Source organism: Perissodus microlepis, chromosome 15 (assembly GCF_051167445.1).
Source record: "Perissodus microlepis isolate ML-2025 ecotype Zambia chromosome 15, ASM5116744v1, whole genome shotgun sequence".
Taxonomy (NCBI): domain Eukaryota; kingdom Metazoa; phylum Chordata; class Actinopteri; order Cichliformes; family Cichlidae; genus Perissodus; species Perissodus microlepis.
The window spans coordinates 16,861,414-16,885,966 of record NC_140475.1 but is presented as its reverse complement, the minus strand read 5'-3'; the positions used below and the strand labels follow the sequence as shown (position 1 = coordinate 16,885,966).

At 37.8% G+C, this 24,553-nt stretch overlaps 1 protein-coding gene across 9 annotated transcripts in view; it reads left to right on the top strand.

Moving 5' to 3' along the window:
* The window catches only part of ryr3 (ryanodine receptor 3), a 113,677-nt gene that overhangs the window by 14,525 nt on the left and 74,599 nt on the right, over positions 1–24,553 (top strand). For 6 of the 9 annotated variants that reach the window (XM_084952473.1, XM_084952470.1, XM_084952469.1 and 3 more), the window contains exons 2-12: positions 2,197–2,316; positions 6,761–6,865; positions 9,178–9,198; positions 12,586–12,600; positions 13,031–13,105; positions 15,049–15,127; positions 15,481–15,593; positions 18,022–18,121; positions 18,643–18,736; positions 19,409–19,483; positions 22,887–23,043. In XM_084952473.1, the coding sequence (XP_084808599.1) occupies positions 2,197–2,316; positions 6,761–6,865; positions 9,178–9,198; positions 12,586–12,600; positions 13,031–13,105; positions 15,049–15,127; positions 15,481–15,593; positions 18,022–18,121; positions 18,643–18,736; positions 19,409–19,483; positions 22,887–23,043 (954 nt within the window). The remainder of the gene's footprint in view (positions 1–2,196; positions 2,317–6,760; positions 6,866–9,177; positions 9,199–12,585; positions 12,601–13,030; positions 13,106–15,048; positions 15,128–15,480; positions 15,594–18,021; positions 18,122–18,642; positions 18,737–19,408; positions 19,484–22,886; positions 23,044–24,553) is intronic. The other 3 variants (XM_084952471.1, XM_084952476.1, XM_084952477.1) reach the window with 1 other exon arrangement.

Below are 24,553 nucleotides of genomic sequence, written 5' to 3'. Positions count from 1 at the left end.
ATTCGGCAAATAAAAACCCCACTTAAATGATTTTCCATGCTAGGGCTTTTATTTTGCAGTCACACCAAATTCCCTATGATTTAGACTCCAATGTGCTGTTATTTGAAATATTGTTAGGGTCTGTTATCTTGCCTCCTGAGTCTGTGGCTGCTGTACAGCCTGTATCTAAATCTATTGAATTAATACTGCTGTGAAGGAGGTGGGAGCCAGAACCATGGCAACCATCAGCTCAGATTAGTGTGGGACGTGAGCTGGCAGGAGACATGCACACACCACACATACTATACACTTGCATACGCAAACAAATCAATATCCGTGCATGCCTTGCCAAATAGAGCCTGCCCGCTCTCCACTCTAACAGATACAGATGTTCATTTGTTGTACTGATTGAGTTGAGGTCTGTCTTTATTTCACAGCAATACCAGAATCTGTGTAAATGGTTTAGAAATGATATCACTTAAAACTGGTTGCCCTCAGTACTTTGATTAATGTAGTTTATCTCCTTTTCTGCTGTTCAATTGAACAAAAGGGGTGCTCCAATGTAGTAGTCATCGGCAAGCTCCCAAACCCCCAAAACAACTGGACACTGGATACTGGACATCGGGCTGGTACTACCAGACTTAATAACAAGGAATATCCATTCAAAGTCAGTAAGAACCTACTGTTTTGCAGGAGCAACAGTCACCAACATAATTAACAAGATCCCAAGTTTGTTGGATAAACATCCCACGGCTACATGGTGTGTTCTAACATCAGCAATCAGAGCTACTGAAACAGACTTTTACACGTCTCTTTAACTTACGTGAATATTGTTGTGAAAATCTTTCTAAGATTCCTGTTTTGTTCCAGTGTTGGTTGATGGTGTTGGTCAGTTCTCCAGATTCCTCTGGAAATACTTTAAAACTTCGTCTGTATCACTTCCTTGAAAAAGTTTCTCAAAGTTCTGTTTTTGAAAATCACTAAGAATTCAGATATTTGCAAGACTTTTAATTTGCACTTAATTTTAGCTGGACTATTTTATATACACTTGTTATCTAGAGATTGCGTTAGATAACAAGTGTAGCTATAATATTAGAATTTTTTTTTTCTTTTACTTTGATAAGCCATAGGGAGGTCTACAGTAAACTGGCCACCTTAAACCCAAAGAAATCTAAGACCATCTTTCTTTACCTTAATGCCTATAAATCATATTCTTAATTTAACAGCTGCTACAGGCTACTTTTTGACCTTCGCCAAGGGACCCGTTTCTCCTCCTAAGATGGACCAGGGATATTTCATTTGTTAAGCAAATGTTTAAGACACTGCACTGTGGAGCCACTTAAGACTTGGTACAGGCAAAAATCCAGAAGTGTTGAATCCTGCACAGGTGCTCCTACTCCATAAATGTGGTAATAGTGATTTGGGGGTATTGGGGGTAATTATTCAATCTCAAAACTGTCTTGCCAAGCCAAAAACAAAGAAAAAAAACTCATTACTTATTATTGCCAATGAATAACTTTATGATAGAATTCAGGAAATTTCTTCCAAGGATTTCAGGTCAAGTCCATTTACTCTTTATACAGGTGTTCCACAGGGACCCATTCTGGGACCTTTCTTATTCACCCTCTACAAAAACAATATTATCTCTGCCACCCAAAACTGTAATGTATATTTCTATGCAGATGACACTGTTTTATTTGCCACTGGCTCTTCTGTTGATCTGGCCATTGAAAATATACAATCTCCTTTTGAAGCTTTTCAGAAATCTTTTATCACACATGAACTTGTTTTAAACTCTGGGAAAACTAAGTGCTTGCCATTTATAAGGACCCCTGAAAGTATCCAGCCTGTAGAGGCTAGATGTTAGACTCTCTTTTAAAACTCATGTGGAACACCTATCAGGAAAATTAAAGACAAAGATTGTATTTTTATATAAAAAAACAATTCTTTTTCTTTTTATTCACGAGTCTCAAGATCATTGTACATTTATCTACAATCCACAGTTTTGGCTGTGCTTGATTATGCTGGAATATGCTTCTAAATCCATCTAGAACCCTCTTGATTCTTTTGGCTATTGTTTGTTATAAAATATGTAGGTATACTGTTCAAAATACTACCTCCTGCCCCTGCCTAACTGTCTGCAAGATATCTGGTTTTTATTTTGGGTGGATTAATTTAAGTACATTCTTGGCTTTAACCCTCCTTTTCTTCTGGCAGGACGATGAGGTGGTGCTCCAGAGTGTGGCCACCATCCAGAAGGAGCATCGTAAGTTCTGCCTGGCCGTCGAGGGACTTGGAAACCGTCTATGTTACCTGGAATCAACATCTGAAGCTAAGGTGAGGATGCCCAAAAGCTTTGTTTACTGTGCTACTGAAGAGCTACTATAGAAATTTTAGTACTAAACAATTCCTTTAAAAAAATGGTGGTAAACACTGTCTATAAACTAAAAACATACCATAGCTCTTCTAGATGAGCTGCAGAACTTTTTCTTCACACTACTTGTCATGTTCCAAATGTGTTCAGTGAAACTAGATGTTATTTAATGCTGTGAGGTATAAATTCGAAACTCTGCATAGCAAATCTGATGTTGTTTACATATGTTGATTGCATATTAAACTAAAATTCATAGCTACTTATATTCAGAGTTGCCTCCCAGTAGTTGACCTGTGCAATTGCCTTGTGATTGATTGTGTTCGCCTACTTCAAACTGGTCTCCAACAGGAAAAAAAAAGTTCAGTGTAGTTACTGGATTTTTCTTTCCACTGAAACGAGGCAGTTGAGGTCTCATTTTGACTGTAATTTGACTGAGCCATCACGCAGGGCTGGAAACCAAGCAGCAACCCCCTGGAAAACTGCAGTTGCTAATGTGTATTCCCTAGCCAGTTTGAATGCGGTGGCTGGAGGTTCCTGGCTATCGATAGGTGAAAGTTGTTGCCCTCCCAAAAACCTCTTTCTGATTGCTTTAATTGCTAGTGAACTGCATGATCATCTATAGTTTACATGGAAAACACTGGCTTGTCTTCAAACACTTGCTAACTACTTGCCAAGCGGTAGTCCGGTTTCACTAGCATCGTGCTGTGACCAATTTAAATTTGTAACAGCAGGCAACCTCTGGCAACCACTTGCCAACTACTTGGGAAGTACATTTTCTACCTTAGCAGTAGATCGTTGCCAGGGGGTTGTGCTGTTATTGTCTGCATAATTTTTTTTCCTTATTTTTCAAACAACAGAGGTTTTCATCCATTCTTTGAAAGGTGTATTCTTTATCATTAATTTAACAGACTATTTCAATAAAATTTGTATAATTTAGTTTCATACAAATAATTACTGCTTCGCACTTTCTGACTTAACATGGGACAAGTATTACAGCTGAATGATCAAAACATAAAAAAGCTAAATATTTTTTCAGATTAGTTTAGCTTCTAGGTTCAAGTAAAATTTGTTATTAGTGAACAGCCAGAAGTTTTAAGAGGCTGTAAGAAGCTGTTTTCTTGATTTAGCGGCATATTAAGGTTTTGGAAAACCTCATATCTAATGTTCAGTAGTCTTTGAATATATTCATCTGAGCAGCTTGCTTTCTTGAAATTGCTTCAGATAAGAATATTCTGACACAATTACACATATTCTCTCTTTTATTGTTTAAGAAAACTCATCTAATGGGATTAATCATACAGGCAGTTGTTCAACACCAATAGCGCTGTGTTGGCATCTCAGTTTTCTTGTCTTACATTATCATCGAGCAATTAAGCCGAGAACTGTTACTCACTGGACATTTTCTGATTTTCTGACCATTCTCTGAAAATCCTAGGAGTCGTTGTATGGGAAAATCCTTGGAGATCAGCAAATTCTGAAATGCCAAAAACTATTCCACATACATTCAAAAATAACTTAAATCAAGTTTCCGATTCTGATACTCACTTGGAACTTTAGCAGATCACCTTGACCCTGTCCGCCTGGCTAAATGCTGAATAAGTTATGTCATTGTGTTAACAAGCAGTTGAACAGCTTTAACTAATGAAGTGGCCATTAGTTATATCCGATGGCCACACAAACCTGGCTCTGCAGTGTTTTTTATGAGATGTGCATATTGGAGGTTTTAATTGGGCCACTGAGCATTATGACTTTGAATAAATTTTCTGGACCTGTGGGTATGTTTTTGCTCACTCACCTGAAACTGTTGAGCTGGAGGGCAACACCTGCAGAGCTCTAGACAGACTGTCACGGGCACCTTTCACCTTGGGATCAGTGACAATGCTTCTGGCCTCCTTGAGTGTGAAATGTGGTCGAGAATTAAGGCCGATAGCTGTGATTTTGCACGAAGTCTGCTAGCTTATCTCAGGTGTTGACACCTCCATTTCCAAGACTCTAACGAAGCCTGGCTGCTTGCCAGTGCCAGAGAAAAGGCCAAAGTGAAACAAGGGCTTTTGAGACAGTGTTTTAAATATAACGTTTGCATTAATATGTGATATTATAAGCAATACTTCAGATACATTGAAAGCTTGTGTTATTTTTTTTTTTTTTTTAGCCACCATTCTTATAAACAAAGAAACAAAATCTGGTTCTTAAGGTTGTTGTTGTATGAGATACTATAGTCTATAGTCAGACTTACAAAGACCATGACTATTAGTAAGCTACATTTTGAAATATGACCAGATTTATCAAATAAAATGAAGTGACTTGACAATAGAATCACTATTGTAGTTGGATCTCTTCTGAATAGTTTTCATAAGAAATGGTATTCTAGCCATGGAAAATCCTGTTCCTAAAGGATTATTTTACCCATTTTTATTGAGCGAAACTCGCTCTGGAGGGCACAAAAGACATGAAACTTTCTAAAGGTGAATGTGACCACAGTGAGACACAGTGTCTGCTCTGCCCAGACCAGTCGGCGTGATCAGAGTGTCTTCCCAAGCCTGGAAGAAGTATGATAATTGGAAAATTGGTGGTGAATAATTCATAAGAGGTGCAAGGTTTGCAGCAGGTTGCGAGTTAGCACTGTAGAAGGTCGCATGACACCACAGGTGTAGCTGCATCGTGTCAAGACAAAACTCAATTTTAAAGTGAGCCTTTCTCAGTTTTATGTTCTTTGGGGTTTCTAGCCTTTAATAAAATGTTTTTTCATAACATAGCAAATGTGGACATCTTATCCTAATGTACATGAAGGTAAAGAAAACCATAAATATCTGAGTGGACAGCAATTGTGTGCAGGTTGTTGGTTTTGGGACGCAGTGAGACGGTTGCATACACAGACACCCTGTGGCTTTAGAGGTTCTTGTGCATGTTTGTGTTAAGTTGCACGGCAGCCCCATCCTCATTATCACCCAGCAGCCCTCCCCTCTGCTCACATTTCTCACCTCACTGCAGGGGTCGAGGGTCAGACGGTTGTGTTACTCACTAAGGGCAATCACCCAGTACCTTAAATCACTGCTTGTAATCTTCTTTGCTGGAAAGAGATGGACATGATATATGATAGTCATGTTAGGTGAAGGTGACTGTTATGAAATGGAAATAAATCTGGGAGACACGGACTTAGAGCTATTTTGTTTTTGTACTTACTGTTTAACATGTCTTGTGGCCAGTGTAATGTTAATCAACAGTGCCATCTAGCAAATCACAAAGTATATATATATATTTTTTTACTTTGACAAACAGATGCTAATGAATGGGCCAGCTTTAGTACTGCCTTTGAGCTACAAGTAATTTGCAGTATATATTATATATCTTTAAATGTCTTATTTTGTTCTCGAAGACCATCGCTATGTAATTTTTGAATAAACTTTGTATTTTTTTCACAATCATCCCAGGACCACATAACACCCTGTTGTTGAAAAACTTTCATCACTGAATAATTTATAGAAGGCAGTTATTACTAAATTAACTGAAGCATAGCAAATGTGCTCTTCACTCTAAAAGCCAAATCTGATGCCTATTACAACAGAGTCAAACAACCCTGAGCCCTGAGGAATAAGGTCTAGCCAGACTAATAACTAGTCATTGTAGCTCCAGGCTGCACAGTTCCTCATAATCCCAGGATGGCAAAGAAGATGTGAGTTATTAGAATTATTTATGAGTGCCAGGAGTTTATATATTTCACTTGATTTGGTCTAAGATAAGGGCTTGCAACTAATTCAGTAACAATTTACTTCTGTAAACAATTCTGCAATGTCGATCACATGTGCTTAAATAAACCAGTATATTTCAGCTCAAAGTAAGGTTAACATACATATTAACACCGCATGTTAAAAATTTGTATCTAAAATCGAAAACACAAATGTAATTTCAATGCCCCTATGCTATGCTATTTAACCAGTATCATATGTATTTTTGTCCATATTTAGTTGCTGGTTTTGGATTAAAGCTACGTCACACTGTGACATTTATGTAGGCCAACAGTTTGTTTGGATGGTGCACATCATCCGAATCATTAAATACATTTATAGAATAAGTTTCACAGTCAGTACGAGGTTTCTTCAAAGGTTGTGTCTCTGAACTTTTGAGTCTCAAGTTCTTTTTATATCAACCTATTTTCATCTCTGGAAAAAAGTACTCCAGATTAGGGAAGCTGGGTGCAGAGGCCCTGCAGATGACATGAAAGGAAATTCTAGGAGGGTAAACTTTGTGCACATTTTTATTTATTTATTTTATTTTTGTACTGAGAAGAGTTTGATTTTGCTCAAAATACCTACATTCTCCAACTTTGATTTTGTTTCTCCTGAGCTTTTGTCCTTTCCTCATTCCCTGCACACTAATTTTTTATTTTTCTTTTACTCTGTCATGCAGTATGTTCCTCCGGACCTTTGTGTCTGTAACTTTGTGCTGGAGCAGTCACTGTCAGTGCGAGCCCTGCAGGAGATGCTGGCTAACACTGGGCAGAGCAGCGAAGGGGTGAGTACATTCCTCCTCCCCACTGATGTCCCCTTGTTCTCTATCTAATGCATACAAACACACTCAAATGCTTGCAAGACAAACACATTCATGCACACAAACCAAAATTAATCAGTCTGTAATCTATCATTAATAGTCTGTTGTAAGATGGGCTTGAGCTTTTTTTTTCTTTTCTTAACAGTAAACGTCTTGGTATTTAATAAGGCATAATATCAGTGTAAATTAACAATATTCTTCATTCCCTTTTCAAGCTAACACAATTTACCTTATTGTTATTTATAGCTAATCAACTTTAAAAGCTGGCCCTCACAGTCAGAGCAGTCAAAGTACTGGAAATATAAATACATGAAATCTACTTCAAGGGGCTTCTCACTTCAAACACTGGAATTTTTTGCAGGCCTCCCAGTCAAGGCTAATTCCAACCTTTACACCTATTTAAAGGCTGATTTTGAACATCAAATGAAAATCCAGCTGGTCAATGACAGACATTAATAGTCATAACATAACCTGATCTGACCAACTAAACTAACAGAACTCCATGTTTGTGAAAGCTACCTGGATATTTGTTTTATGGCTGCGTATGCTTTATGCAGTTAGTATTTAGCTATAATCATTAGTCATTATAGTCACAGTAGCTGTGATAATTAACATCAGCACACAAAGGAACATGACACAAGTAACTGTCCCATTTGGGTCATTACATCTTTTTTGTTGTCTGGTTGTGTCTGAGGGGTTTGAATTAAAATGTGTATGTTTATATATTTTTTTGCTTGCTTTGATTGAAGCTTTTTTTTTTTTCTTTCAGCTGGTCAGCTTTTAGTTCCTTATGGGAAAGGTTTAAAGTGTAAAACTTTGAGAACATAATTTAGAACAGAGTGGTATGAATGGGGGGAAATAAGCTTGCTTTAACCATGACATCAAACACAGCTGCCTGAAATGTCAGTCCAAACTGAAAAAGGTTTATTTGTTAATGACAACTCCTGAGTAACTGTGTCTATATTTGAAACTTGAGCAGATTTTTAACTTTTTAAAATTACAGTGGTAAAAATCAATACGTAGCTTCAATCAAATCCCAGTAGCATTTAGACCAGACCAGACCTAGCAATGCTCTGAACTATTTTAACACTGAGAACTGTAATTGAATTCTAAGCAGAACCTGTCTCCCTTCATTCTCTGTAATACATTCCTGATAAGAGATAAATAAAGGTCACTGAGGGTGAAAGAAAGGGGGGAAATTATCTGTGAGTGCACTGCTGCATCCACCACATCCTCTCTTGATTTACACGACAGTGTGAGCCTCTCCCTCCCGTCACTGCACCAGCTTACATGACATGTTTATTAGAGCAGGTAAGTAATATTGGATATGGCAGATTCTCTGTAGTGCCATGGGGGTGTCATCGATAGCACGGAAGCCCTCCAGCGGGCTGGATGTGGTTTGTAAACCAGTCAGATGTCCATATTCACTCATGCTGCTGTGCTCTAAGAGAGCCATTTCATGTTTCATTTATTCTCATCACCCAGCACTTCTAGCACACATTACAGATTTAATAAAGCGAGGTCAGGCGATGGGTAGCGCTTGATACACCCTTGTTTACTCTAAATTTCTTCTGGGAAAAACAAAGAGAAAACAGTGCTCTAGTATTTAAATTTGGACAAACACCCACATACAAAAAAATGTTGTGCTTGTGTAATTGTTTGTATTTTTTTAGTCACTGTTCCTACTCAGTGCACATGGTCTGTTCTTAGTTAGAAAGCATTCCTCAGGTGACGCATTCAGTTATTATTATGAGTTAAAACTTTGGATAGACCACTGGTACTGTAGGAATAGAGATGACAAAGCGATGGTAGCATGAATCATTGTGCAGTACAACTGTGGCAATTACAGGAACCCGACCACTACAGGGCATCACAGTTATTTGTAAGACAAGCTGAGTACAAAAGCTTACAATACTAATGCAAAATAGCCCAAGTGTTCAGTTGCTCTGCACAGCATAGGCCTCTGACACAGATGCTTCCCTAAGTGTCTTAGTTTGTAAACCACTTGGTTCCCCTCACTGGAAAATCAGCACTGCATTGTTATTAGCCTGGGTAGCAGATTTGTTTTGTGCTCAACAGTGCAGCATTGTTGGCTGGCCTTGTTTGGCAAGACAACATGATGTTGGCTAGAATACAAACTCTCTGGTAGCAAGGCTAATAAATCGCTGTACCTCCTCACACCACTATAATTCTCCCAATTTTTGCTCTCAACTTTGTGTAATTGACTGCCATACATCCCGATAACACATTCTTTTTATTTGTATTTGTGTTACTAGAGCGCTGACCATGAAAAATGGGTAGGTCCATCAGCTTGTTCATCCATCATGTTGTCAGCGTGCATGACAGACGTACTTACTGGCAGTTAAATGGTTGAAACTTTAAGTGCTTTCACTTAAAGCAACGTCTATTTCTTGACTGTCTTGAAAGCTTTATTTGTCATGTATGTAACTAGAAGACAGGTAGTATATTTTATACCACCATTATTATGCCACTGGTGGTACATTTAAATGAATTTTCAATTAATAGAATTAAAAGGACACTTTTTTGGGGGGGCATTGACATCCTCAAGATAGTAAATTAGGCTTTTTCCTCATCAGTGGTCAGACTAGTGTAAAGACAATTGATTAACTTGTCTCAGAGCTCTTATGGTAGTCTAGAAATAGACATCCATTGGTACTGTCAAACTGTGCTCATGAGTAAAATGTCTTTGCCTGTATACCTTGTGTGTAAGCGCTTAAAAGTCTGCTAATCGTTTGCTCAAGCGTTTATTATCCCCGTTTGTTTTTTTCATGGACTAAATTCAAGCCTTGATTTACAACTTGAAATATCTCTGCTACATATCATAAATTTAGCTTACAAGTGGTATCCTTGGTCATTAATTTGTTTAATGTAGAAAACCCACATTTTGGCAGGAAACTCGCTTTGTGGTCTTGGTGTGCTTCTCTGTTTTCTCTGGGTTTGGTCTCTAACATCAATTGATTTTAAGAGTACTGACAAGAGGAAATGTCCTGAAATCAGTTTTGATTTCAGAGTCTTCACATGCACAGCTGTTGAGGATTATTCAGTGCACCTTTAATGTTTGGGATCAGATTACTGGATGAATGTTTTCATTATTATTTTTTTGTTATTATTATTATTATTATTAACTACATGTCAACATCACAATGCATATGATATTTTAATGTGATTTTATTAAGTTAATGCAAAGCAAATTAAGCTGTATGTTATCCAGTGATTCGAAGGACAGCACATTAAATATGTACATGAAAGTCAATGTATCAGGTGGTACTTAGCAAATTAGACTGGGCTGAATTTTTTTTTCCCTCCTCCTTGGAAAATTGATTATTTTGCTTTTTCCCATCCTCAGGCCATTCCATATGAGATCAGATATTAACTGTACATTTAGGAAGATCCATTAGTCACAGTTTGCTATAAAACCTTCAGAAGCTTTACAGCAAGCCTTGGAAAAAAATGGACAGTGATTAATTCTTGTAATTGTAAATGAGTATTGGCAATTGTACATACACATCACATTTTTAAATGCAAGCAAGAATATATTTGTGGGGATTATCTTAGTTACTCTAGGTATTAGGTTAGGTATAGTTGGTCAATAATTGATGAGCGTCCAGCAAAAAAGTAAGCATGGTAGAAAATGAAATCCTTGTAGTATGTGTTGCAGAAGCTGGTCATTGGTCAGAAAGGCAGGTTTTACAGGATTTAATGCAAGCCTGTTCTTAAAAAACACAAAACAAAAAGAACTTAGTTCATGCTTACTTACCCTTTTAATTCCTATGGAAGCAGTAACAGCCAGGTACTGCTAATCAAATACAGCATATTAACTGTTCTTCAGCAAGTTTGACCAGCTCTGTAAAAGAAGAAGTTCTGATAGTTTGCTGGTCTGGATTTTAACATATGCTTATAACCAGGAAAGGACATTTCAGCAAAGTCAACCCGAGGTCAAACTGTGCAAACTCTACAGGTCTCAGTTAGCATGTTAAAGTTGATGATGTGGCAATTAGAAAAAGACTGAACAAGTATGGCGTGTTTAGAGGGTTGCCAGGAGAAATGAAAACATGGCAGCACCCTTTAGGTTTGCAAAGTTGAATCTGAACAAACCACTAGGCGTCTGGGACATTGTCCTTTGGCTTGTCCTTTCGGTCATAATGCGCAGCAAAAACAACTCATACCAACTGTCAGGCATGGCGGTGGAGCGGTGATGATCTCGGCTTGTTTTGCAGTCACAGGACCTGGGCACCTTGCAGTAAGAAAGTCAACCATGAAGTCCTCTGTTTACCAAAGGTTTGGTAGAGTAAAATATGAGAATATCTGTTTGAGAGCTAAAGGTTGGCTATAATTGGGGTCATGACACAGGAAGACGGCAGCAAAGTCCAGACCTCAAACCCACTGAAATGCTGATGTTAAGAAAACTACAAATAAACACATTCCCACAAACCTCAATGACCTGAAGCAACATCGTAAAGAAAAGTGGGCCAAAGTCCATCCACAACAACGTAGGAGACTGAAACTCATATATAAATTGATTACTACAAGATACTGAAACATGGGATATGCTTTTCACCTATTACTTTAGCATTTTGGCTTCATACCCGAAACCGGTATGGCTCAGATTTGTCTTTGTTTGTTTTGTTTTTTAATGCCCTGATGACTCCATAGAGTTATTTCCACATCATGAAATATGTTGCTCACTGCAACAGCATGGCAGTCTTTAGATTCAGAGACAATAAATGGTAGTATGAACAATTCATCGTCAGTTTTTACCTCTTTATTTCCATCTCTGACTACAAGAAAAATACTTCAAATCACCACAATTATCCATAAGTATACAGCACACACACCCTTTATCCTTTTGCAACAAAATACGAGACAAAGTAAGCGAGACAAAATACTGTCTAGCAAATTTCATAAAACAGTACTAGCTATTCAGGATACAGTGCTTATACACAGGAGGGGCACCACACCAAAGGTCACAGTTCCTGGCAGTGATGTGTCAGCATGACAGCAGACCTGAAATACAGGCTGGCTCTCTCTCGGTACCCCCCTCCCAGCTGTTGCTGGATACTCTTTCCCCCCCCCCCTTTTTTTTTCTTTTTCTTTTGATCGAACCTTCCATTTCCTTTTTCGTCTCACTTATTCAAGCCATCTGGGTGAGACTTTGAAGCCAAATGAGAATTGGCTAAGGGTCAGGGGACCATTGGGAGTTCCCTTTAAGTTAATTTGAATGTAAACCTACCATTAAATACAAATTAATGTTGACAACTAGACTAGTGGAGAACCTCTATGCATTGCTTGAGTGGATGCAGGGCCTAATCATTGTTTAAACTTTAAAGAAATGTTAAATCTGAGTGGATGCTCTAAATGTACTGTAGGTGAGAAGAAAGTGTCTGTTTACAGCTCTGATAATATGACTTTCAATACACGTGTGAGCTAAACTGTTTTAACATTTTGCAGTTTAAGGCCAAATTTGCTAATTACATTAAAGCAGGACCTTTAGAAATTAACAAGAACCTTCTTGTGCGTGTGTCGTATGAATCTTTGAGTTTGATTTAATTAATTCATTTAAATGTGAGCTGACTCCATGAATGCCAGAACCTTGCTTGTGCAGACCTGGTTTAGTTAATGCTGCTTATGGTCATCTTATTTTTTTGTTTTTATTCTGCTGCTAGAGGTTGATTAAAAAGGTAAGAAGCAATTTCTTTATTCACCATGATGATAAAGGATCCACTCTTTTTTTTTTTTTTTTTTTTTTTTTCTCATCTGTTTCCTCACATTTCCTCAGGTGTTTTGCTACCAAACCTCACAGTTATTCTTGTTTGTCACAAGAATGAGCAAGTTATCTACTGAGTGTGATACTATCTATGTGTTTGTTTGACTGTGAATGGAGTTTTTTGTGTTCCTCTTTTTCTCTTTGCCGCTTGCACTTGGAATGGTGATCTTCAGTAAAGGATATTTGATCCAGGACGTCCCATGCTTTGCTCGCACAGAGCGTAAAGCCACTCGCACTTTAATAACTGATGCAGAAGTAAAGTGGGAGATACTAACCTGTCAGGGTTCAGAGGTCAGGAATGTTAGGGTATGATAATAATCTATTACCTGTTTATTTCCTGGCAGGCAGGTCAGGGGGGTGGACACCGGACCCTGCTCTACGGTCACGCCATCCTCCTACGCCACTCCTTCAGTGGCATGGTGAGTATTAATGTGCAAGAATGACAGAAAGTTAAAAGGGACAAGGATTTTCCTAGCTCACCATGGGGTCTGTTTATCAAGTATGCACGAGTTAACATAATTGGTCTTCATGTGGGAAAAGCAAAGTCTGTTACATTATTGATGACAGTTGCTTTTTTATATTATTTGTTCCCATTTGATGAAAAAGAAACCAAAAAATGAGTATATAAGACTCCAATTAATATGTAAAGTAAATGTATTATTATGTTGGAGATTTTCTTTTAGATCTACCTAAAAAGAATCTTTAATGAAAAAGCCCTGGTGTTTAAAAATATTAGAACCATGACGTGATTGTGAAGTCTTCAGTTGCTTTTGATTGAACTGAAGTTGGAAAAACATAATCTGCAGTTCACACCATTCTTTGTAAAAGTCTTGAGCCACCACTTGTTTCTTTTTATTTCATTTCCAAAAAGAAAGACTTTGTCTTTTTTCTGTAGTGGTCTTGAACAATAGTTCTTAAAGCTTTCTGGAGATCTTTCAAATATTTTCTTTGGACTTTGGCTGCTTTGTCACCCATTTTCAGTCCAGTCCTTGAACCTTATACTTTCAGAAGAATGACCTACAGTATGATTTCAACATAAAAAAGCCACCTAGCTCAAGTGATGAACCAGTTTTGCATCTGCACATAACACAACTTGGTAAAGAACCAATTTTAAATTGTATCTTTACATACGTTGTTACTAATGGCCTGTTGGAAAAATACACTTTTTTTTTTTTTTTTTTTTTTTTAGCTAAATCTACAAAAAAAAACCAACAAAAAAACCAACAACAGTAACACAGTTTGGCAGAAATTAAATGGTATTTTTTGCACTAAGGTCACCAAGAGAGGTGTTGCCTTAGGAGTACCTTTGCATGATGTGTAGTCCTTAAAAAGTTTAAGGAATATGGATAAGTGGAAGATGAACTTATCAGGAGTAAACAAAACACAAATCTACAGCAGATGAACAGGATCTACATGTATCTGTCCTTTTAAAAAATCAACAAAGAGCTGACAAGAGACCTGATATATGGCTCTGACCTACTGTTCACCGAGACTTGGAACAATGAATCTGGATTTTACAGTATTGTTTTAATATGTATTAGAAGAGGTCAGAAAATAAGTACAGTAGTGAGTGTCTACAGCCATTTGTAGAACATGTTTTTACCATAGTTTGGGGTTACATTTCATCCAGTGGGGTGTTCTTGTCAGATTTGATCAAATTAAGAACAAAGAAAGCACCATCAGATTTTGCTCGACCATCCAGTGCCATCTGGAAAACACTTTACTGGCAACTGCTTCATTTTTCAACATGACAAACATCCCAAACACATTGCCAGCGGAGGAAAAGCATGCATTAACTGAAAAATGCAAAATGAACACTATCAGTCATGGACTGGCTTCCCCAGAGCTCAGACCTCAACATAATTGAAGCAGTGTGGGATCTTAATGGAGAACAGAACAAATGACAGCCAACATACAAAGAGAAGCTTTGAATGTCCTTCAACAGTCTTCTAGAAGAATTTCTGAAGACTACTTGAAGAAAAGGCATGAAAGCTTGCCTAAGAGAGTTTAGGATAAGTTGAAGTATAAAGGTGACTTTCAAGCTTATTAGAATTGGACAAATTCTGTTTTGGTTTTATATCATTTATCTACAAGTATGTTTGCACCCATTTTCTCATTTTTATATTAAAAAAAAGAGAAAGAAATAAGACCTGGCTCGAGACTTTTGCACAGTAGCATTTAATCATAACTTCAAACAGAAAATCAATGAATGAATTCCTTACTAACTGATTAATATACTAATTATTTAGCACTAAATTCACCCCTGTATTTCAATGAGACACTTTAACATGAGCTGAATTCTTCTTATGGCTAGTCTTAGTGTTTCATTTGACCTAACATTAGTTCATTTTTCACTCACCAGTACTTGACCTGTTTGAAGACATCAAGGTCTCTGACAGACAAGCTGTCATTTGATGTCGGACTGCAAGAAGATTCAATAGGTATGGTATGACTATTAGGCACTTCAGAGATTTTACTGCTTTCAGGTGAATTCAGCCTTTGGGAGTGATCATTTCAGGTTGATTTAACTTTGAGATTGAATTATTGGGAGAAATACTCAAACTCCACATGTGTGTGTGTGCACAGTACAGCTATATTTGACATTTGAACTAAAGCATAAGGTCATTTATCATAAGGAAACAGTTCCACTGCTTCTACAGGATCTAACCAAAGAGAGGAGGGATTTTTAAAGGGCATGTATGTGTCTGCACTGCTCAGTAGATTTTCCCAAGCTTTATATTCCACTTGTTGCCACTTATTTGAATATTATTTTTATGTGTATTTATGTCAATAGGAGAGTCCTGCTGGTGGACCATTCACCCTGCATCCAAGCAGAGATCTGAGGGAGAGAAAGTCCGCATTGGAGACGACCTGATTCTTGTCAGTGTGTCGACGGAGAGATATCTAGTAAGTCACATCTAAAAGAGCTTCACAAGAGCAGAAGGCATTAGAAGCGCACCTGTGACTGAGATTAATGTATGCATGATAAACCAAATGACCCCTCTGCCACAAATGATGACCATTTGAGGGGAAATAAACAGTCTTTCCAGTCATATAGGATTCATTACCAAGAAGCATTATTACAACAAAGAAATAATCCACCAAATGTAAATTTCCTTAGTTTTGTCCTAGTGTCACAAGCAAACAAGCTGTGTAGTTTTATCTCCAAGACTCTGTTTCATTGTTTTGGATAAGAGATTAATTTTTAAAAAAAATTGAATTCTGACATTGCAATCCAGTTAAACTTTATCCATCTGTAAAACTGTAGGAGTAGCTTGACTGAACCTTATCAATAATTTAGGCAAAACTACCTCTTCTTGTGATGATATGGAAGTTATTTAGCTTCATAGGAAGCCATAAATACGATGCATTAATAGACAAGCACATGGCGTATATTTTATTTGTAGCTTGCTAATTCAAAGCAACATTTACCAGCTTGCAGAAAAGAAAACATAATTTATTCTTCTGGTAACTTTTCTTATAAAAACACTGTAGTTCACCAAAGTACTTAAGGACATCATTTATCCACCCACTAAAAATGAGGATGCAGCTTTTAAACATGATGACAGATTAATTGTAGCAGTTTTCATTAAATCAGATGCTCTTCCTTCATCTTTACTCCAGATTTCTCTCGTGAATGTGTATTGTTCTTCAAACAGTCAGATTACATCAGAGTCACTCTTGTGTTTCCGATACTCTGTGTATAATCTCTCGCTTTCTTTTGTGTGGTTTGCTTGTCAAATCTCACTTAATTCAGATATTTTCTGCTGTTGTTTTGGAAGCTTTCTTATTTTACTGCCAGGTATTTATTTATTTTTTTATATCTGAGGTGATTTGTCTTCCTCTAAACTCGAAAGACCAAATGCGCCGTATGCAAAGAAGAGTGGTTCTGTTTTGAAGATTATTTGCCCCACATAGCTGGAGTTATCTGCTTTGGTTCACCGTCTGCCTGAAAAGATACTTTTGGAAAGTTTCGTAGCACTCGGATAACCCTGATACCGGTCTTACTCCCACCAACTTTGGAGTGACAAGGCAATTCAGGAGGGAAACTCACAAAACCTTCCTTTGCTATCTGAACTAGAAATCTGATTACCTGTGAATCCCCTCCCATGCCCCCTCCACCCCCATGCAGGTCCTTTTTAATAATGTTTTATATGAAACTCATCCGCCTGACTGATGAGCTTTGAGTTAATGCTGTCTCCACTATGCAGAGCTATACACCTGACCTCAATTAACTTACATGGAAAAGAGAGGAGAGGGGGATTTGAGGAGAAACAGAGGAAGAGGCAGAGCGAGAAATGGCAAAAGTGAGGGACATTGACGTGCCTGGCATGGGAAAGTGACTTGCACTCTCTTCTAGTGGCCATACCAGTCCTTCGGGGAGGAAAATATGCAATTAAAGCAAATCTGGCAAAGATACTGTAAAGCCTGTACCTGCAGTAGCTTGTCGGAAATTCAGCTATTGGAGAATGGGACACCTCAGAAATGCAAAAGCAATCACTGCATTATTACTGTCATTCATTACATCACAGTGAATGTATTGCTGTCATTTAGGACAGGGGCATTTATGTCTTTTTATCAAGTCAGGGTGATTTTGTTGGATAAATGTGAGGATTATAAAAATTGTTTTTGAGAGAGACAGTGCATAGATGTTTTGACTTGGCATTTATAGACCTCTACTAATCCATAATGTCTACTGTTACAGATTAAGACATTTTTAAATGACATGCTAGGACAAATACAGGCAAATGAAAGAAAACTCAATTGGTGCTCATATTATAGTATGATAGTATGATGTTTTCAGGGGAATTTCGTAAAGACTTGTTTTCATGTTGTAGAATATATTTTGGAACAATTAAAGGACGTCCTAATGGTGTTCTAGGGTGTGAGCATTGGCAGCTGCCAAACCCTTTTGCCTGTATTGTATGTGTTAGAAATCCTTGCATCAATGCTTATTTGGGTATAGCCTAAAGCTAAACTCATATCGACTTTTCACTTTCATCTGAATGCAACCTACCAGGAGTAGGTGTTTTTCAAATGTATTTATTTTTTCTTTCTTTCTTTCTTTTTTTATTCTCAAATGAATTATTGCATTATCTGGGCATGTTACATGGAGCAGTGCCTTTGGCCTGCAGTGATAAAAGAGATTAAAACATGTCCTCCTCATGAGAAGGACGACATGTTTTAATCTCTTTTCAACTCCAGGCGCTTGGACATCTTCCTCGTCTGTGCACTGTTGCTAAATTGTGTTGTATGTCCCTGTTTTCCTGCTGCTAACACAGCTGGTTAACTCAAGGTCAACTGTTCCCTGCGTAACTGTGCTTCTCTTTTCCAGCATCTCTCTATTTCCAATGGCAACTTCCACGTGGATGCCTCCTTCATGCAGACCCTGTGGAATGTCCAGCCTACCTGCTCATCAAGTAACATGGCAGTAGGTAAGCTTAAAAACCCCAACAACCATGTTAACATATCTTTGTGGGGACCAAAAATTGGAAGTTTACTATACTTGTGGGGACCAACAGGCTCTTATGGGGACAAAATCCCCGTCTCCACAAGTTTGAAGACATTTCTGAGACTCAAAATGTGATTTTTAGTGTCAGGGTTACAATTAGGTTAGGGTTAGGTTTAGGCATTCATTTTTGATGGTTAATGTTAGGGTAAGCAGCTAAAGAAAACATTATGTCAATTAGATGTCTCCACAAGGATGTGAAAACACGACTGTGTGTGTGTGTGTGTGTGTGTGTGTGTGTGTGTGTGTGTGTCTCTCTAAATAAATAAAATCTGTTTAATTTAAACTCACAATTTTAAGTTAATGTTTCAAAGAAAGTCCACCTTTTAATAATTTTAAAATGTATTATTTCCTGTCATCATTTTAATGTACTGATGGAAAACAAAGCAGCCATATATTAGAATAAATGATTTATTTTAAATAAATGGAACTTTTTTTGCCTGTTAGGTTTTTTAATTGGTGGACATGTGATGCGTCTCTGTCATGGGCATGATGAGAGCCTGACCATCCCTGGAGCAGACAAGAGTGAAGACGAGCAGAGGTTAGTAATTAAATTAATTGATTAAATTAATTAAATCTTTCAAACTAACCATTGGGAAAATAGTTTTGAGGATGATAAATAATAAACTAAAAAAATGTTGTCACTTTTAAGCTTCACTTTAAAACTGAAAAAAAGTTTTTTGTTTTTTGTCTTAAACTGTGAGGAAATACTGCAAAAGTTTACACTTACCACATATGTTAACGTTATAGGAGGAGTTCAAAATTTACTTTTCAATCCACTTTTTTGTTTTTGTTCTTTTGAGGAAAATTCACCTGAGATCTCTTTTTTTCAATCCAAACTCTTTTTCTGTTGTAATCCTGTGTGAAGGGTTACAAGGCTGTTATTTATTGAGAAGCACTGAAATAGCCTTCAGCCCAACAGTTTTTTCTCCCTCCTGAGTCACTACCATAAAATATAAGAATCTCTTGTTTTCTGACCTGCAAAGTGAGGTTTAAGCAGGAATAATCGTATATATGGAGACACTGTGATATTTTTCTTGAGAACATCAAAATGTCTCCAAAAACAAATTAATCTGGAGCCAGATTTCCCTCAGGATCCAGTTCACAGAGGGTGTTTTTAGCTTTAACAGAGGCATACCATGTTGGACTGTTCATGTTGTTTCTGTCACTTAAATTACTTAACTGAGGCCCACATTGTGTCTTCTGCTTTTAGGATAGTTAACTATGAGGCTGGCAAGGGAGCATCAAGGGCCCGTTCACTGTGGAGAGTGGAGCCACTGAGGATCAGGTAACATCTGACTCAAAAACACAAATAAAATAAATAATATGATATGTTTCTCTCAGAAATTACACAAAGGGATTGTTTTATTTGAGTGGGATAAAAAAGAACATGAAAAAAATTACATATTATTATCTAAACTGGATGAGGTGAGAAGTGGTCGGCCTAAAAAAATTACCTACAGTAAATAAACAGTATCTGAAAGTTATGTCCTTAAGTAACTGGACACAAACAGGGGACACAGGACTTAAAATCAATACGGCCGTTCAGTTAATCATTCTACTGTTCACTAAAGGTTCTTCACAAATGGTCTCAGTGGAAAGGTAGCTGTCACAAAGCCATTCTTAATGATGGAAATGGGGAGAAATTATTTTGTTATTCTAATTATTGTGCAATTTGGCAGTCAGTAGCAGAATGTAGTTCAATTTGTCATCAGTTATGGTCAGGAGATAGGTACAAAGTGTGTCTCTACAGCCATGTGTAGCCATAGCGGAGGTTTTGTCATGGTTTAGAGTTTGCATTTCAGCCAGTTATTAGAAAAGATTGTAGAAAATCAGTTCAGGTCCTTACTATGCCGATTGCAGATTTTTGACCCTTTTCAGTCTGGCTTTCAAAAGCAGCACTCTACGGAGACCGCTCTCTTAAGGGTCTATAATGATCTACTAATGGCATCTGATGCAGGAAATTGTTCCGTGATCATTTTGCTTGATCTTAGCGCTGCCTTTGACACCATCGACCACAAAATCCTACTCAACAGGCTGAAGGTTCTGGCTGGTGTATCTGGAACTGCCTTAGACTGGTTTTCTTCCTACTTATCAGACAGGACTTTTTCTGTTAGGACTGATAGGTTCTCCTCTAACACTGCTGCCCTAACCTGCGGGGTTCCACAGGGTTCAGTATTGGGTCCATTATTATTTTCTTTTTATATGCTTCCTCTAGCTGGCATTATTCAGTCTTTTAGTGACCTGTCTTATCATTTCTATGCCGATAACATTCAGCTGTATATGTCCTTTAAGCCTCATCAGCTGGATAGGCTGTCCACCCTAGTCCAGTGCTTAACTCAGGTTTCTGACTGGCTTTCTAACAATTACCTTGTTTTAAACATGAACAAGACAGAGACCATGATCATAGCTCCTCCTGATCTATATTCTAAAATCAGTCAGGTTCTTGCCCCTTTCTGTTCTTCTGCTAAGCCAAATATTCGAAATCTTGGAGTAATACTTGACTCTTCTCTGGGCCTTGACTCACACGTAAAATCTCTGTCTCGTTCCTGTTTCTTTCATTTAAGGAATATTTCTAAATTGCGACATATGGTCTCCTTAGCTGAACTGGAAAAAATTGTCCATGCATTTGTGTCATCGCGTTTAGATTATTGTAATTCCCTGTTTACCAGCTTGGATAAATCATCTCTTTCTCGCCTCCAAGCTATACAAAACGCAGCAGCCAGACTACTAACTCGCTCTAGCAAGCGAGCTCACATCACTCCTATTTTATGTTCTTTACATTGGCTCCCAATAGATTTTAGAATTCGTTTTAAAATTATTGTTTTAACGTACAGAGCACTAAATGGCCAAGCCCCAGATTATTTATCCAAGCTTCTCACAAAATACACTACTGCTCGCTGTCTCCGCTCACAGACTCAGAGTTTGTTGGTTGCTCCCAGAACACGTCTGAAGACGAAAGGGGACAGAGCCTTTCAGTCTGTGGCACCAAGGCTGTGGAACAGTCTACCTCTACAACTACGTTTGGTTGACTCTGTGGAATCCTTTAAAAAACAGTTAAAAACTTTACTGTTTAAACAAGCTTTCTGTTGACCAATGCTTTTTACATTTTTATATTTTTAATTTACATTTAAACTCTATATTGTGTATATTGTGCATTTTGCTATTTATCGTACTGTTTATTTTAATCTCTGTGTGCAGCGCTTTGTGACTACCTGTCTATGAAAAGCGCTTAATAAATAAACTTACTTACTTACTACTTACTTTTGGGGATCTTGTCAAAATTAATGGAATTATGAATGCAGAAATGTACAGTACCATTGGATTGGCAGCTTTTCAGCATGACTGTAATGCCAAACACACTGTCAGTGTAGGAAAAGCATACCTGGATTAAAGACGCACAAACACACATGGATTGGCCTCCCCTGAGCCTAGATCCTAACATTTTTGAAGCAGTGTGGGATTATCTTGAGCAGGGGGGGAGGACATCAGTGTAGTGCAAACTCTGTTTTTGCATTATATACTATATTCCTATTTAGTTTTCCTTAGGTTTCAATAAATGACTGCAAATATTTCCCTTTATTTAACAAAATACAAAGAAATTGTGGGAGGCTATAGGTTCCCAGGTTATATATAAACTTCATCTATCTCTTCTCCGAGCTGTCAGTACCAATTAACTGGCAGAGTTTCCAGAATTCGAGGCTCTGTTTACCACCCGCTTTGAACTACCTCTCTTCTATCACCGTCCCCCTTTCTCTCACATTTTCCTTTAACTGGCCACCCACGCAATTTCTCACCAGTTACATCGGCTGCCAGCTCTCACTGGGAATTCCTGTCAGACTCAGTACACTTTCAAAGTGCCACAGGTGCGACTATTAAGGCTCATGTCTCTACTTTTGACTTAAGGGAGAATTGTGAACAATGTTTCCCAAATTGCATCATCTGTAGAGAGAAACTGGAGCTGCTCTGAAGTTGATATGTGAAATCATTTTAGTTGGTAGTGCCATTCAAGGTTGTTTTTTACATGCATTTGAACATTCTTTTAAATAGGAAGAAGGGAAATATGGTAAATCCTACATTACTGGTGCGATATTCATTTCCTAGAATGAAGTCAGCTTTGTATTTGCAGTGTTACATGCAGAATAGTTTGGGCAATTTACGTGGATAACTCAGTTGTCTAGAGCACTTTGATCTAAATATTGTGCCTGCAGAGTCTGTGTTAATATAGCGGAGTGTTTTTTTTGTTTTTTGTTTTTTTTCTATAAAGAAAACCTGGCAAAAATAATTTAAAAACTTCTTTTCAAATATTAAATTATGTCGACAGTCTCAATTTAGAGTACCTGTTACCTGTTATTGCAACAAAAGAATCAAATCAACCCCCCGTTGGTTCCATGGTGGGGAAAATTAGAAAATGCTGAGAAAGTTTTTTTTTTTTCTAGAGATTACTCAATGGAGGTGGATGTGAGAATGAACACATGTGGGTGGGTGAATTCACTACTAGCCTGGAGGCTATATTCAGCAAGCTTCACCTAATGCAAACAGTCCACCTCCTGACATGTGCTGCATGTGAGAAAAAGCATTTTCCAAGCCTGACTCTCCTTATGCTGTGAAAACAATCACAGATGACCAAGTCTAGAAATTTCAGGGCAATGTTGCACTCAAAGCTTGTGACACCAGTTCTCTGTGTTTAGCTGGAGTGGTAGCCACATCCGGTGGGGCCAGCCCTTCCGACTATGCCATCTCTCTACTGGCCATTATCTTGCTCTGACTGAAGACCGTGGACTGGTTCTGCAGGACAGAGTGAAGTCTGACACCACGGCCACTGCTTTCTGCTTTAGGGCCTCCAAGGTCAGTGCTCTGTTTGCCTGTATAAACATAATTTACAGTGTTGTGAAAAAGTATTTTCTCCCTTCCTGATTTAGTATTTTTTTGCGTCTTTGTCACACTTAAATGTGAAAAAAAGCTATCAAAATATATCTGGCTCTGTACAAAATAGTAATTGCACCCTTTGTTAAATCTCAAATTAAATGTGATTAACTACTTTTTTTGGTTCTGTTTTGTAGAAAGCAAAGTTTAATTTCCCTATCAGACCTGTTGATTCAAGAAATCACTTAAAGAGAACTCACAAAGCGAAGTAGAGTTAAAGATCTGAAAATGCAACACATCCTGTCACAATCTAAAGAAACTAAGAAACAAAGTCACTGACATCTATCAGTCTAGAAGGGGTTTCAAAGCCATTTCTAAGGCTTTGGGACTCCAGCGAACCATGGCTAGAGAGGCATTATCCACAAATGGATAAAACTTATAACAACCTTGCCAGGAGTGGCCCACCTACCAAAAGTAATCCAAGAGCTCATCAACAACTCATCCAGGAGGTTACACAAGAGCCCAAAATAACATCTAATGAACTGCAGGCCTCACTTGCCTCTATTAAGGTGATTCTTATGATTCAGAAATAAGAAAGCGACTGTACAAAAACATCTTGATGTGCACAAGGTTTAGGGAACAATTTCTTTATTTTTTTTTTTACATAGGGCCACGTAGGTTTGAATAACTACCTTAAGTAATAAAATCATAATTTAAAAACTCCCATTTGTATTTACTCTGGTTATCTTTGTCTAATATTAAAATTTCCTTGATGATTGGAAACTTTAAAGTATCACAAATATGCAAAATCAGGAAGGATACTTTTTCACAACACTGTATACTGTCTGTTTTAAAGCTAACTCTTATGTGCGCTTTGAGCAAGGCAGTTTCAAGATCTGGAAGCCGTTCTGGGGGGTTGGTGTAAATAAATGTTGTTAGTTAACTAACCTCATTAAAAGAGGACTCAAAATATCTCACCCTGACTACTTCATCAACAACTCCCAAAGCGAGTCTCTAAGCCCTTAATGAGCTCATGCCATTCCACTATAAAATAACCTTTTCATAGCTGCTGAGTTGACAACACTGTAAACGTTGGAGCAGGCGGTCATGTTGTCCATGTGCAATTGCATCTGGTTTGCATATACTGTAGCTGTTTTCAATTAGGGAGAAAAAATAAATTCACCCTCACCACTGCAATATTAAAAATAATTATGATGCACTGATAGTGTTTTTTTTAGATACCTACTTTGTATTCTCTTATTTGCCTTTAGTCATTTCTTTCCTGCAGTTGCACATCCATTTTTCTCCCACTCTCACTCTGTTGAACTCTGAGGGTTTGTGTGGCTCTCATTTGATAGCATGTAGTCCAAAAATAATGACTTGACGCTGGATATAACCACGAGAGAGGAGCACACGGTTTACTTGAAACAGTAATGGAAAAAGTCTTTTATTTATTCCCATGACTATGGTACACACTGTTGTATAAGTTGTG